General features: G+C 41.5%; 1 protein-coding gene across 2 annotated transcripts in view; it reads left to right on the top strand.

The window, feature by feature from the left end:
- The window catches only part of cacna2d3a (calcium channel, voltage-dependent, alpha 2/delta subunit 3a), a 117,150-nt gene that overhangs the window by 15,429 nt on the left and 86,429 nt on the right, over positions 1-15,292 (top strand). For both annotated transcript variants that reach the window (XM_023425158.2, XM_087178989.1), the window contains exon 3: positions 9,014-9,130. In XM_023425158.2, the coding sequence (XP_023280926.1) occupies positions 9,014-9,130 (117 nt within the window). The remainder of the gene's footprint in view (positions 1-9,013; positions 9,131-15,292) is intronic.

Here is a 15,292-nt window from a genome sequence, read left to right as displayed (position 1 = left end):
CATAAGAATAACAATCGAGACCTGGGTGCCAACAGTCTTACCGCCAGCTGGTTTCCTACTCATGCATTTGTCTGCCTCCTGAATGTGTGTCTGACCGTGCGGTAGATGTCTGGGAGGGGGGGGGCAGTGACTGACCACAATGAAACTGCTCCCAGTTCACTTCTTACGGCACAGTTTACTACCTATCGGGAGCTGTCCTCTTCTCACCATATGATTGAGTGGTCCATCAAGGATGTGTGTTCATGTGTTCTCCCAGTCCTCCCCATTCATTCATAGTGCATTGATCTGACTTTGAGACATCTCCGCGCTGTGATCAATACTATCCACGCCCTCACTGATAGATTGCGTTATGGTGAATGGAGCAACGATGAAGGTGTGGCCAGTCGGGCGAGAAGAGTTTATGATTCCTAAATTTTATTAAAGATGTCTGTGTTATTAGAATTTACACCAAGTGTTCAATTTACATTTTGTCTGTGAGTGTGTGCATGTGTGTGTGTGTGTGTGTGTGTGTGTGTTTTACAATCTGCGGGGAGTGTCTCTGTGACCAGATACGGGACTCAGACCAACATGCTTTTGAGGCAGGGAGGACAGGCGTGAAATTAATTGTTCCACTTCATCTCCGGCCAGCGCTCTTCTTTTGAGGGAACAATTTGTCGGCTGGCGTACGAGGGAGGGTATGAAAGGAGGAGGGCATGGCAACGATTTGGCGTTCCTGGGAGATCCTGTGATCCAGCAGTGATTTCCTGCTGCGGATTTGGGCTGATGCTCCTGTTCCCTGCTCAAGTAACAGACTCTGAGTGTTTCACAGGAGGCGGAATGCAACATCAGTCAAAGTGCTTTTGTTTCAGTCTCTCACCCTCGCTCCCCTTTTTTTTTCCCCCCTCGTTCCTGCACGCCGACACGCTCACACAGTAGTGGCCCAGTGACATGGTGGCACACGATACCTCTGGGTTCTACCTCTTCTCTTTTTCCCCCTCCTCACCTCCTCTCTCCTTGTCTCCCCACCCCAGCTCCTCTAATTACAAACATGGCTTTGGGGAATCAGCGGCCCTTTATTTGAAATGATGACACTGCGAGACGTTTGTTCTCCTGAACATGTTTTAGGAGAATATATGCTCGCACACTCTCTAGGTATACAAGGATGTAACTTGCATTAATGAACAAATTCAAGCGCCTGCAAGCAAACACACACACACACACACACACACACACACACACACACACACACACTGAAAGTACATTTCATCCAGAAGCAAATTACTTCCCAGTTGTGTATCTCTGTCTTGGTTAAATAATTCAGAAAGTTCTATGTCGGACATTTTTAACATTTCCTTCAACCAATATTAAGTACTATGTCTCATAAATATATAATATTCTCCACATGTTGGGAAAAGATAAAATTGATATAGATTAGGTCCAAGTATGAATGATACAATGACAATCATAGGGGTCAACTCCAGGGTGAAAGAGAACCCAGTACAGCGCAGGCGTGTGCTTCAGTGAAATGTGTTACAACTCTTACAGTATCTTTCTTGTTTAACTAAAGCTGTGAGTGGAAGTATAAAATAGCATAAAATGGAAATAGTGAAGTAAAATAAAGGTACCTCAGAACTGCACTTAAATACAGTACACTACAGTGCTTAGAGTTAATGTACTGCTAATACAATTAATTGGCCTTCAGCATAGCTACTGCTACATTTACCTAAAGTGTCTCAATTTGCTTGTGTGTCTGACATATAACATCTAAGTAAATGTACTGTATGTACTGTATTCATTATGCAGACAGAATGGTGCCTGTCTTTTATGTGTTCTTATATGTATTCAATTATTGGTGTATTATTTCTAATGCATTAAATGTGCCCAGTCTCAGCAACGTGCAAAGGCATGCAGCAGTGCACCAGCAAAGGCACGGAACAAGAACACTGCTAGCTAGTGAACATGGATATAGTGTAAACCATGCAGGATTTATGATACTTAAGAAAATCGTTTGTTACAGCTCAAGGATTCGGTGCGTTTTGGTGAGTAACACAGAAACTGTCGTTACAAGAAAACCCCACACGGCCCCTTTAATGTACAGTGTGGCCTGTTTCATGTTCAGGCTGGTCTAGGTCTCATTCCACTACTTTTTAGGCAGTTAAATCTATAACAGTGCATCATATTTCATTGGATTGTATGTTTTCTATGTAAATTGTGTGGAACAGAAAGTACAATATCCCTCTGAAATGTAGTAGGATAGAAGCATTGACATTGCATCAAAAGTAAATTACCTAAAAATGACACTAGAGTGAATGTACTAAACAGACTGTTCCACCACGGTTGATGTGTTACTGCTCATTATCCTGCTGGTAAACTACTGTAAATTGTGGTTTGAATGACAAAGTACAGTTGCTGGAATCTTAACATAGATGTCAAATACTGCTTTGGAGCATTTCTTCAATATATGAAATTTAATATTATGTTATTTTGAGATTTGCAGCTGTAGCGTGATAATAAAATGCTAATGCTTGAGATAGATATTTATCATTGGACGATGGATTAGATATCCAAACACCATTTATGGATGAAAAAATCAAAGACAGAGACAAACGGAGAAGAGTTAAAAAATAGTGGTACTGGTCCCTGGTATTATGGTTCCTTTCTTCCCCCATCTCATCTGTCTTTTCTTCTTCTTTCGCTCCCCTTTTGTCTTTGAGCATCCGTACTCCCTGAAATAACATGCATTCTCATGCCAACTTTCTTATTTCTGATCCGGATCATTTCAGATGCTAAGTACATCAGAGACTCTGCTAAGTGGACATATTGGTCTCTATTTCCTTGTGTCCTTCTCCTCATCTCCTACACAGTATACTTTCCTTGTGTTAGCTGTGAGGATACTCGTTGACATAATACATTCTCCTGCCCCCTTACCCTAACCTTAAGCATCATAAATAAATACCTAACATTAACCCTAACAAAAAGCTTAACCCTCCATTTGAAGTTGTGAGGATCGACCAAAATGTCCTCACAACGATGGTTTCATAGCAAAATTTGCCCACACAGGCATATAAAAGACATACACACAAACACACACGCACACACACAAACACATAATCAGAGGCTTCTCTGAGCCGTGTGTCTTTTGTTCATCAAACCAGACTCATCCACTTGTAGTCAGACAAGCAGGCAGGAACAAACAAAACACACAGGGCTGCTTTTTTGTGAATGAAAACCAAATAACACAGCTTGAATGAGACAGAATACTATTGCACACAGACTTGTAATTTAGGGTAGTATGCTTGGCTTCTTGGCAAATTCTGCCTCTCCTTTTCTGATGTGAATGTTCAGCCTCATTTAACTAGCCAGAGAGACGGGAAAACATCTGAGCAACAAACTAACACTGTTTATATTTCTGCCTTTTAGTCATTTACATTTAGGTCACATGTTTCATCATTTTAAATAGTTAATGTGCTGAAAAGAATTCTGTCATGAATAAATGAAGAATTCTTAGAGCAATGTTTATATGTTTGTGTCTGTGCACAGACGTTGAAGTGTGAACATGTATTTTTGTGCCTGTATGTGTGTGTGTGTGTGTGTGTGTGAGAGAGAAAGGGAGGGAGAGAGATAGGGAAAGATTCAAACAGCTGTGAGATTATGGGAGAATGGGACAAGGTAAAGTGGGCTCTGGTGACGCGTAAAATGAGCTGGGATTTGGGGGATTGGGGTTCAGTCTTAGTGTGAAATGAAGTTGTTCCCCTTCATTAATCACTTTATTATCAAACCCCAATGAAACCACATACATAGATACAAATGCTTATTATGTCATTCATATGTCTACACTCTAATACTCCATCACAGAGGCGAACTAGTGAACAGACACAGAGAAAACCAGTACACATGTAGCCCTCCTATCCTGCCACCGCCAGCAAAATGTCCTCCATGTATACATATTGGATCTATATCTGGGTTTTGTATCTGTGTGTGTACATTCAGGCTTGCACATGTCACTGTGTTGCAGCCTGGATATGGGGGGGGGGGGCTCTCGCCTCTGATTGTTGTCCCACAGTCGGAGCACACTGTGTAGGAGAGAGATTAGCTGCATCAGCTCATCCATGTGATGCAGCTAAGCAGAGGGGGTGAGGGGTAGAAAAAGAGAGGGATTGAGTTACACAGACTGTACAATATGTGTCACCGCTGCTGGTCTCTGCACTCAACACGGCAGAAATGACTTTTTTTTTTTAATGGACACATGGCATAGATTTACCATTCCAAGATGTTACTAGCTGTGGGAGAAGAAAATTTGTGTCTGGGCTGTAACTAGTTTCATTTATAGGCAGACACAGTAGTTGTGGCTTAGAGAAGCACTGTTTGTTAACTTGTACATGCTCCATTCAGCTGTTATGCAGTGAAGAGGTTTGAAGTTGTAACTGCGTGTGTGTGTGTTGTTACATAAACACCCTCTTAAACTGCTGTCAGTCATTTGGTGTAGTTACTGTGATGTCATTATTGCTTGTGAACTAAAAAAGAAAAAAAAAATCTGATTTGAACATGTTTGATCACTTGTTTTCAACACCACATGGATCCAAATGTAAAGATTTTTTACAATAGAGATGAATGGTATTTTAGTGGTGGTCACAGTGTTGAAAGATTACTTAAAAAAAAAAAAAAAATCTCAACAGCAACATGTTTTTTCCAGGACATTGTTCTGGAAAGACAGAACAAATAATAATACATTCATCTTCATTGTATTGGGCTGGCAGCAGAAATCTCAGTGGCAGAGAGATCAAAACGAGAGCAAATATAACCAGAACTGTGTAGGCTAGATGTAATTTTTTAATATATTTTCACACAAATGGACAAAATGAGAGCTATAGTTTGTAAAAAAAATAAAAAAAATAAAAAAATACACTTTGATCTGAAGCCCAGCCCATATTACAGGTTAGCAGAAGTCCCCCTGGTGAAAAGAGCAGTATGTGTATGGGAGTGTATAGGTCAGGCCAGTATCCTGGTGCACAAACTCCAACCATTTCTTGCAAACATGACAACCCTTGGGGAAAAGAGGAAGAAAAAAAAAAAACACTATGTTGTGTTCAACAACATAATGCCTGCTCACACTGTCTTACCTGCTGTGCTCAACTGCAAGTTAGGCAGTTCTTCTGAGTCAGAGCAGTAGGTATGAACAAGCGGAAAGTTACATCCGAAAACAAGGCACCGCCTCCAAAGCAGACCCCTAGCTCAAGGACACTAGAGCGCAGCAGATACTTCATAAGATCAACACAGGAGCCTGATTCCGACCCCTCTGGTTGTTCTTATTCACTTCACTGCTATCTTCATGTTAAAGTTTCTGTTGAGGCCTGTTGTAGACGCGTTCCTGTGCCTTTCTCCTGGGTAATGGTGGTTCTGGATGTATGTCAGTTGACTTTCCCGTGATGATGATGAGATGTGAAGAGGATAGCGCCGGGCTAATTGGGCGCGGTCTGCTCTGGTCAGCTTGACTGCACATAGCGCTGCGGACAGCCTGTGGTCAGCTGGACCCTCTCAGCCTCTCACTGACCACACAAACGTGATCAACAAACACACTTCAGCTCGGGCTGTGGGCGCTCTGTGCTTTCTTCATTCCTTGGTGAGCTGTGTAATATCTGTCAGTTCTGGGCGAGTTTCATTGACAAGGATTTAACGGAGCTGTGGACAGAAATGTATTGGTTTCAATTGGATGGAAAGACTTAGGGAATGTCTTAAGAAAGAATAATCTATGAGTGTGTCCATGAAGTCAGCCCATTCATTTTTATAATTAGCAAAAGAAGTGGGTGCAGTAGAGGAGAAGAAACATGAAAGAGGAACCAGGAGATACACAAACTAGAAGCTCTGCGGAGACAGTGCAGGGAAGAAAAGACAAGAGAGAAACTGATGAAGAAACCAGTCAAGCCAGTTGAGATTTGATATCCTGCTGACCTGTCAGCTTTAACAGCCCACCAGAGCCGGTCAGGAACCAGGAATGGCTTAAAAGCTGGATTTTCTGTCCCTATGACATACTGCAGTTGTCTGTCAGCCAGTGGGATTATGGCGCCGATTTTCATACGGTTCTGGTGGCTGTGATTTTTGGTTTGTGAGTCATCAGCCAGTCACTTTGATTGGCCACAGACTATGTTACTTGAGGCTGCAATTAATTAGCAGAAGTGTTGGGTGAGGGAACATGGTCTGTGTGAGAAAATGTAAAACTTGGTTGTGGTAGTTGTTATGCAGTACGGGTCTGAGGGAAAAGATGTGTCTGAAAAGAACATTAGTGCGTTAAGTAAAATTTCTTCCTTCCTTCCTTCCTTCCTTCCTTCCTAGCGTCTGATCCGATCTTTACCACATGTGACACAGAAGCATTTTTGGATGGCTGCACAGGGATTTTAATACCAAACTGTTTGGCCCTGACATGCAAATGAATCTGGCAGCGATGGCACCACTTCGGCAGCATTTCAAAGACACCGACTGCTTGGTGTTGTGGTTGCGAACAGAGTGTTGATGCTATGATATGGTGATGAAGATGAAACAGTGAATGTTTCCCTTTAGGAACCTGATTCTCTTCAGTGCTGCATGGCTTCTTCCTGTCAGCGGCTCAGTGCTGTTCCTGCTGCTCGTTGCTCCACCTGTCTTTACGTCTCTCTCTCTCTCTCTCTCTCTCTCTCTCTCTATCTCTCTCTCTCTCTCTCTCTCTCCACTGCTAGAGAGGCACTTTTCCACTCATTCAGAACAGGAGGTTCACCCCCTCAGCTTCCATTATACTGTAAATTGGACACTCATCTCCTCAAAAAGTACCTTGATGAATCAGACCCTCTTTCCTCTAATCACACTAATTGCTGTAAAAAAAAAAAAAAAAAGAAATCTCCCAACACCGTAATCATTCTGACATCAGTAGAGTATTGTACCTTCAGCCCCTGGCCCTTGCACTCCTTATAATTGGTTGCTTGTAATGATGAATGTAGTGATCAACAGATTTGAACCTAATTTATTACTTTCTACACTGTAAGTCATTCCTCTTACTATGTTTGTCATAAAATATTAAAGTGGAAGTGGAATATTAGTGATTTTTAACCCGCTTCCCTCCATTTGTGTCCGCCCGAAGCTCTACAAATACAGATAGCATTTCACACCACCCTCTGACCTTCCCACTTCAATATTATCTCTCCGTGTTCTTTCTGATCATCCATCATCCTATTCCTCCACTTGCTACCTTTGCTTTTTCACCCTTAACATCTCTCCGCCCTCCCTTTCTTCTTCATCCTACCTGTCTTTGCATCTCTTGAATCTCTTTGCGCCCACACAGTGTTTGCTCTCTCTATCGCAGTCTAGTTTTCTTCTCTCTCTCTTTCTCTCTCTCTCTCTTTATCTCTTTCCCTCACTCTTTTTGTTTCCCCTTTATCTCTCATACGCTCTCTCATGTGTTTGTCTGTCTGGCTCTCTCTTTCTCACAGGATGGAGCAAATGCAAAGGTGCCAATATTTTCTTCCACATCACACATCACACAGCAACACACAAACATACCAAAAAAAAAAGGAATTTACCCGTGTTTGATCATTTGCTAAAAAGATAATCAGTGATCAAAGTCAGTGTCTCTCCTAGTCACTGTCCCTTTTTGTGCTCAATGAAGTTATTTTACTCAGGAGTTCTCACAGAACATTTTTCCCCAGTTGCTCTGCTTTTACTCGTCACCTTCAACTACAACTAAAGAGTTCATGCTAATCAAAAGTTTTGGCATGAAGCTAAAAAAAAAAAAAAGGAAAAAAAAGAAAGGGAAAAAAAAAATTCTTCTCTGTTCGGTGATGTCCTGCAGTTTTTCAGATGATTGCCTAAATCCAAAAGCTACTGCCTGAGTGTCTGATGCTGTCCCCATTCCCCTCCTCCTGCTGTGATCCCCCCCCTCCCCCTGCTACTCATGTGTGTTGCTGCACGGGAGCAGCTAGGAGCATGCATCTAAGCAGGTTGGCATAACATTAGAGAGAGCATGCTATTTGATATGGCGGTAATCTTCTGTTAAATCCCCCAAGAGTGAAACACAGCCGCCCGCAGCTTTGCACAGATTTCAAAAATGGTTTTCTTTTCTTCTTCTTCTTCTTCTTCTTCTTTCTGTACAAGTATACCCCTCTCTTAGATCAGCTCTGCATATGTGTGTGTGTGTGTGTATGTGTGTATGTGGCATGTATGGGCGTGGAATTAATGAGACTTAATGTCACTGTCCCCCGTTTAAGGCGCCGGTTAAGCTAAGCACCCTAGTATAGGTTTATAGCAGAATAATGTGATTTAGTGTAGTGCAGATACCGAGGGCAGCGGTGTGTCATCAATGCTTAATGTGTGGTGAGTAAAACTCGAAGGTGGCTGATAATTCGCCGGGCTGAGCTGATTGGTTTCGTTTGTATGTAGATTAGTTTGGAGAAGCAACTCCTCCTAAGCTTTATTCCACTTTTGAACCACTGATAATGTATTCAAACGACTTTGTGGCCTTGCTACTAGGTACCACCGTCATTGTGTATTGTAAGTTTGTTTCTCTGTGCTATAATTTTACCACCGCTACTTCTCCCCAAACTGTGCAGACAGCACTTATTGAATGTCTAATTTTAATTTATATTAATAAACTTGACTTAGTTAAGTGTAAAGTATTGTTAATAGCTTATTCACCTCCAAAAGTACCAACAGTAAATTAATACTTTCAGAAATGATAATAAGGAATGTTTTTAAAACATTAGGTTCAGTATGGGATTATCATATTTGCTCCACCAACTTATTTTGCCTGATAAATGTGGTAATTCGTCAGACGTAAGTGAAACACTTCTGAGTGATTTACCTTACATAGCACGCGGAACGTTGGCATGACCTCACACAGTGAAATGAATGCCAACATGTAGCGTTTAGCAAAGTATGACGTGTTTTTTTTTTGTTGTTGTTGTTTCAGATTCTATTGAAATCTTTTAATGTACTGAAAACACACCACTGAGTGTTTGAACTGGGGCGGTAATTGTGACCCATTAACGTGAATGTGTGGTTGTTCTTTCAGAAATACAAGGAGTTTGAGCGGGCAGTGCGGGTGGAGGAGATTGATGGGCTGCGGCTGGTAAAGAGGCTCGCAGAGGACATGGAGGAGATGTTTCACAAGAAAGCCCAGGCGATGAAGGTACGTGTTTCTGTCACTGAATCTGCATCCAACACAATAAAGCAAAACTTCCCTTAGAATTAAGACAAAATACTTCAAAGTCTGAAAAAAATCTCATACAAAGATGTATTTAAAAAATGCCAATTACTAATTAGTTGTAAAATGAAAACATGAAAAATGAAAACAAAACAAATAGTTTCACTGGTACATCCATTCCCAAAGAGGCTGGAAATCAGAAAGTGAAGATGTGGGAGTTAGCTCGATTGAAATCACTTGGTAAAGTGTTTATTCCTGACCACTCTGCTGACCCTATTGGATGTCTGAAGAAGTGCTGTAGTGTCACATTGCCACAGTGAAACCAGACACATCCAGAGTGTGGTGTGTATATGTGTGAGAGAGATATGTGGGTGTCGGGAATGAGGTGACAGACACGGAGAGGCTGTGATCCACCCATCAGTGCCTGTGTCGCTTTATTGATCTGCTCAGACCAAACATCAGGACTCAGAAGATGCTGCTTTAAGAGAGACTAAAATCATACGATTTATATTTTTAATGTTTATGCGTAGAAAATAGTGTATGTACTGTTGGTTGGTAATTGACAGCAATTACAATAAGTACTGTGCTTGAGTATAACTATTAGGTACTTAATACTGCCACTTTAACACATTTCAGATGGTAATATTTTACTTCTCTTCATTTATTTGACAACTAAAGTCACTACTTACCTCACAGATTTAGATTTTACTAACATGAAGATATGATTTGCTTATTAATTATACATTGTAATATTCAATATAAGTAGAAGTAGCATTAAAATGCTACTAAAATATTAATGCATCAGACACACTGATCCAATAAGTGTATGATAAAATAAACTCTGAAAGAAGCCATTCTGCATAATTATTTGCATAATGGGGAAAGCTGTGTGAGCCTCAGCTACAGCTTTCATGATAACAAGTGGTTTTAACATGAATCTTTGAAACAGTTTTCTTTGAGTCTGATCAAAAGAAAACAAAGACGGTATCAACCTGGCACAGCTGTTGTGGCAAACTGCAGAGGGGCAACTTGCACACTGTTTGTTTACATGTGTGTGTCGCTGCAAGGATGAAATGGCGAGATACACACTACAGTTTCCAACGCTCCCCCTGCATGATAGAGATGAGTTGACTTAAAAATGACTCTGAGATTCCTTAAGAGATGTTTTTTTTTTCATGGCCAATTGAATAGGCCAGTTATCTAAAGCAATTGTTGCATTTTCTCTCAGCTGCCATTGTAACTGTGGTGTAATTATGATTTTATCTTACTGTACGGCGAGCCGACTGTTTGGTCCACCCACTCTCGGCCTCTTCTTCCAGTCGATTTTTCAAAACACCTTCTTCAGGACGACATTGTTGATATTTGTTGTAGCCACATCACTGGAATTACTCTCATCCGCGGACATCTGTTTTCTAAGTCTGGCATCAATATGTTCCGCTCTCTGCGGCGAGACTTTTCCTCCTCAGTCGGCTGAGGGGGAACACCGCCAGGTACGTTTCTGATTAGAGACAGAGAGGCAACAGTGAATTGACTCACAATCGTCGTAATAGTGAACACCCTCACACATGTAAACAAACCGTCTTGCACAGATGAATGTGCAGGATGATCAGCTGGATCTAGATCCCTATGCAGTTAGCATAATAGCCACTCCAGGCAGCTACTTCTGTGTGTTTATGTGTTTAATTTTGGTCAGACTCAGAAACAAGCGTTTATAAAAACCCATGTTTATTTGGAAAAGCTGCAGGAGGTTTGCGCTGCTTCACCCAATATAGAGTACACTGCTTTCTGTGAATCCTCATTTCCCTGAACGGAAATATCCCTTGACAACAATTTGTTATACATCTACATACTTTGTACTTTGTGTTTTTACTCATTGGCAACATTTTGCATGCAGGACAGATACAGGCGTATTTTTGTATCGTTGTTATTTCTAACTTTTCTTAAACGATATGATTGCTTCATTCACCGCTGTTGTCGGTACATGGGTACACGAACAGTGTGAGCGGTCTTATCCATATCTGTGTGTGAGCATGACTGCATGTCTGTGGATGTGCGTGCGTGTGTGTGTAAGTGTTGTAACAGGTGCAGTTCAGGATGTGTCCTGCACTGCCTCTCTGGCTGCTGCTCTAGCTCCAGGTGATAGATCCTATCAGGACAACATGGTGCTGTTCACAGAAATTGGATTTCTCTCTAAGAGTCTGGTCCAAGGATACAAGCTGGAAGCGGGTGGGGGGTGGGGTGGGGGGTGAGAGGAGCACAGATAGTGACAAACCATTTCCGTGCTTTAGCTTTGCTTGTGCCGGTGGTATTATTCTTATGCATGATACCTTTGGCCAGTCGGATTGCATGACCATGCCCGTTTCACGGCCTTACGTTCACTTTGAAAACGTGCGCATTTCCACCCGACCACATGCGAAACATCCTTCACTGAGCGAGTACTTCACGCTAATATGAGTCATCAGGCATTTCAAAAAATGAATCTCATTGAATATTGTTACCAGCTGTATTATTAACTCCTGTAATAGCAAATCGAGGGCTTAATCAGTTTTCTAATAATAATGAACATTGTTTTGTAATTAAACCAACACTTCATGCCTCCCAAACGATTATTAAACTGTATTTAATTTGCATAACTGTCACATAACTGTCATTTTATCAACCTGTTTTAACTGTCGTTCTAACTTGTTGACATGAGTCATTTTCATTGAGCAGGGAGATTAGATGTATTGAGTCTAGTAACACAGTTGTCTGTGTGTGTGTCATCTCCTCGAGAGTGCGTTAAACCCCTGGAGATTGGAGGGCTCAGTTCACTAATGGCTTCTCTGAAACCGCCTGCCCGGATGCTGGATGCCTGATAATTCTAGGTCCCAGGGGGTTGTGTGCACTTCTGTGCGTGGAATAAAAGTTATGGATGTTGATATGAAGATGAGAGAGAATCCTGGTCACTGGGGTGCCGGAGCGGCGCTTTCATAAAGACAGATGAAAGTTGTGCGAGGAAGAGGAAGAATAAATGATAAAGGAAGGAAATTTGAAGAAAGTGGAGAAGTGGAAAAAATGGCCCCATGCATCCGGCCATGGAGTATTTAAACCTTATCGGGTGCTATCATGATTCCAGTTCACCTCCAACCTTCCCGTTGTCAAAGCTGACATTTAGCATTGTGATGAATCGTCAGTCACGAAAACACAGTGACAATTTCCACGCATCCTCTCCCCTCATCTTCTCCATCTTTCTCCAGCTTCTCTGTGCTTTTATTACAAAAACCCTGTTTCGTCTGGCCCGGTGAGCACTCCTACAGCTGTCCTTAAGCATCCCTCTCTCCTTTTTCTGCCTCTCCTCTTCCTACTCCCCCTCTTCCCATTTCTCTGCTTTTTGCTAAAGTATATGTGGCGCTTCAGCGATTCAATTTCCGTGCAGCCGCTCTCCCCTGTCCGTCAACATGGTTTTATCTCCCCGTCTTCACATCGATTCCCCCTCTTTATCGCTCGCCGCCACCTGCTGAGAGACAGCAACCTCCACAGCTGTGAAAGGATGCACCTGTTAAAGTGTGTGTAGGGGTTTCTGATGTCATTCTTTTTAAGTGTGTTTAGGTGAGCAAAGGTGTGTGCTTTCATCCTTTTGTGTTAAGATAATGCTTTTGATTTGGAGAAAGGACGATAGTAAAGAAACATAATTATAAACTTAATAGTATTTAAGCCTGCCGCAGGTTGTGCGTTTGGTATTGTGTGTGTACGAAAGAGTGACAGAGTGTATGTATGTGCGTGTAATTGCATTTAGAATTGGTGGTTTGATTGTGTTCACGTCTCTATTCTCTTTCTCTTATCGTTGCCACATTATTATGGCAAGCACAACTTCCTCTCTGTCTGACACAAAATAAAACTTGGAGCAAGAGCAGTTTGTGTTTTTCAGTCACTTCACCAATTAAATTGCAACTCCGCGATAGATAAGATTAAAAAGGCCAATCACACAGTGTTTCAAAGTAAACATGTGCTTGCAAAGGACTGTGTGTGTGTGTGTGTGTGTGTGTGTGTGTGTGTGTGTGTGTGTGTGTGTGTGTGTGTGTCCTTGTGGGTAGTTTTGTATGTGTACTGTAAATCCATAGCGATGATTATGTTTATTCCTGGGCTCAGCATGCATGTTAGCTCACCATTGTTACTTTTTAATTACTATTACCTTCATCAGTTCCTGAGTCAGTGGGATATTATCATTGTTAAGCAGACAGCATCTCCTCTCCTATCCTCTCCTATCTTCTCTTCTCCTATCCTCTCCTCTCCTCTCCTATCTTCTCCTCTCCTATCCTCTCCTCTCCTCTCCTATCTTCTCCTCTCCTATCCTCTCCTCTCCTCTCCTCTCTTATCTTCTCCTCTCCTCTCCTCTCCTCTCCTCTCCTCTCCTCTCCTCTCCTCTCCTCTCCTCTCCTCTCCTCTCCTCACCTCACCTCACCTCACCTCTTTCTATCTCTCCTGAAAAAGCTTGTCGCCTGGCTGGAAATGGCAGCAACAGCAGACGGTTTAAAGAAACAGTGAACATGTTGTTATCAAAGTTGAAAGGCGTGGAACTATTGTAATGCCCTCTTTGAAGTCAAGCATGGCTGTGTTTCATGTGACAAATGCACTTCAAAGCAGAGTGGATGCCTTGCTGCCAGGGCTGTTTCTCCTGTAATGGCATTCGGTCTCTGCTCTGTACCTGCTGATATCATTTACCTGTGGCAGCTACGCCTCTGTAGTCCTCAACATGATTACCAATGTAGAGCAGAGGAAGTCTGCGTGGGTGTATGTTAAAAATAAAAGGCGCACACAGGACTTTTAATGAAATTTTGCTGCCAGCAAAACCTCCTATGAACTTTAATTTTCATTTGCTAACATGCACAATGAATTTCAAGCACAAATTTAGCATTTCAAGAATGTGATATAATTCGTTGTCTGCAGGAGATGATTTGAATAAAGATGTGTTTCCTGTTATTAGCTGAAAAGCATCAACATTTAATGGGAAATGCTGGTTTATTACAACTTCGGCCTTATTTCCATAGTTCTGGCCGTCATTAATGGAATCATGGTACCAGCAACGTAATTGGTGAGAATGTGTCAACATTGCTAAAAATAAGTCTGACGGAGCAACACACCTCCAGGTTTTCAGTAAAACCCAAACTGTTGTTCGATTTACAGCAAACATCTACATCAGTTTACAGACAAAACAACAATTAAAAACTGTGGCTCTATTCGCCATGGTTAAGGATTATTATTGACATTTCAGGTGCCCTCACTTTTGGTTTCCCTCATAAATAAAGTGATTTAAAAACCATAAAAATGGGATCTAGTTTGTAATAGACCACAATTTTTCTTAAAGGGAAATGTCAGAGAGCCATAACATACCCAAATTATCATGCAAATGTAGTACACATTTTAATTTCCCAAAATCGTAAAAAGAAAATTCAGATTAATGCATGTTTCTGTCATTGCAATATACATGAGAAGACGTACTTTCTAATGCAATGAAAAGCTTGTTCTCTGGTTACCTCTCCGGAGTGCACATGCACACATGTTACAAGGGAGAGCAGCTCCTTGCGAGTCGGCATCTTGCCAACTCGATATTTGTGATATTTCCACTCTGTTTTTTTTTCTTTTTTCTTTTTTTTTTTTTTTTATGTGGACACTGAAAGGTCAGATGGAAGGAAACACTTTAATGTTTTGTCTTGAGTTTTCTTTTTGAATATTTCTTTCTGATATAAGAAAAAAGGCACAACAAATGTTTTGCTTGTTGTGTTTTGCTTATATTGCAGACAAACGGTGTATGAGAGCTATGTTTGCTTGTCCCAGATTTTACCTTCTTTCCTTTTCTTTCCTTTTCTTTTCTTTTCTTTTCTTTTCTTTTCTTTTCTTTTCTGTTCTTTTTTTTTTTTTGGAGTACAGTTCTAATAGGGATTATAATAGTGTGGCCCAGCCCTGTTGTCCTGTCCTTATTCCTCCTGTCTGTCCTCCTCCCTGGCACACCACACTGTCATGCTGAGCTCACAGCACTGCTCCCCTCATTTCCCTCATTTCATTAGCTGTCTTCAGTCTCAGATCATTGTCACATCTGTGTCTGTGTGTGTCTATGTGTGTCTGTGTCTGTGTGTGTCTGTGTCTGTGCCTGTGTGCGTGTGTTGAGAG

Source organism: Seriola lalandi, unplaced genomic scaffold (genome assembly GCF_002814215.2).
Source record: "Seriola lalandi dorsalis isolate HSWRI2012SDOR001 ecotype SW California unplaced genomic scaffold, Sedor1 jcf7180002054767, whole genome shotgun sequence".
In the NCBI taxonomy this organism is placed as follows: Eukaryota; Metazoa; Chordata; class Actinopteri; order Carangiformes; family Carangidae; genus Seriola; species Seriola lalandi.
The sequence above is the reverse complement of the archived record's forward strand: the minus strand, read 5'-3'. Positions and strand labels throughout refer to the sequence as shown.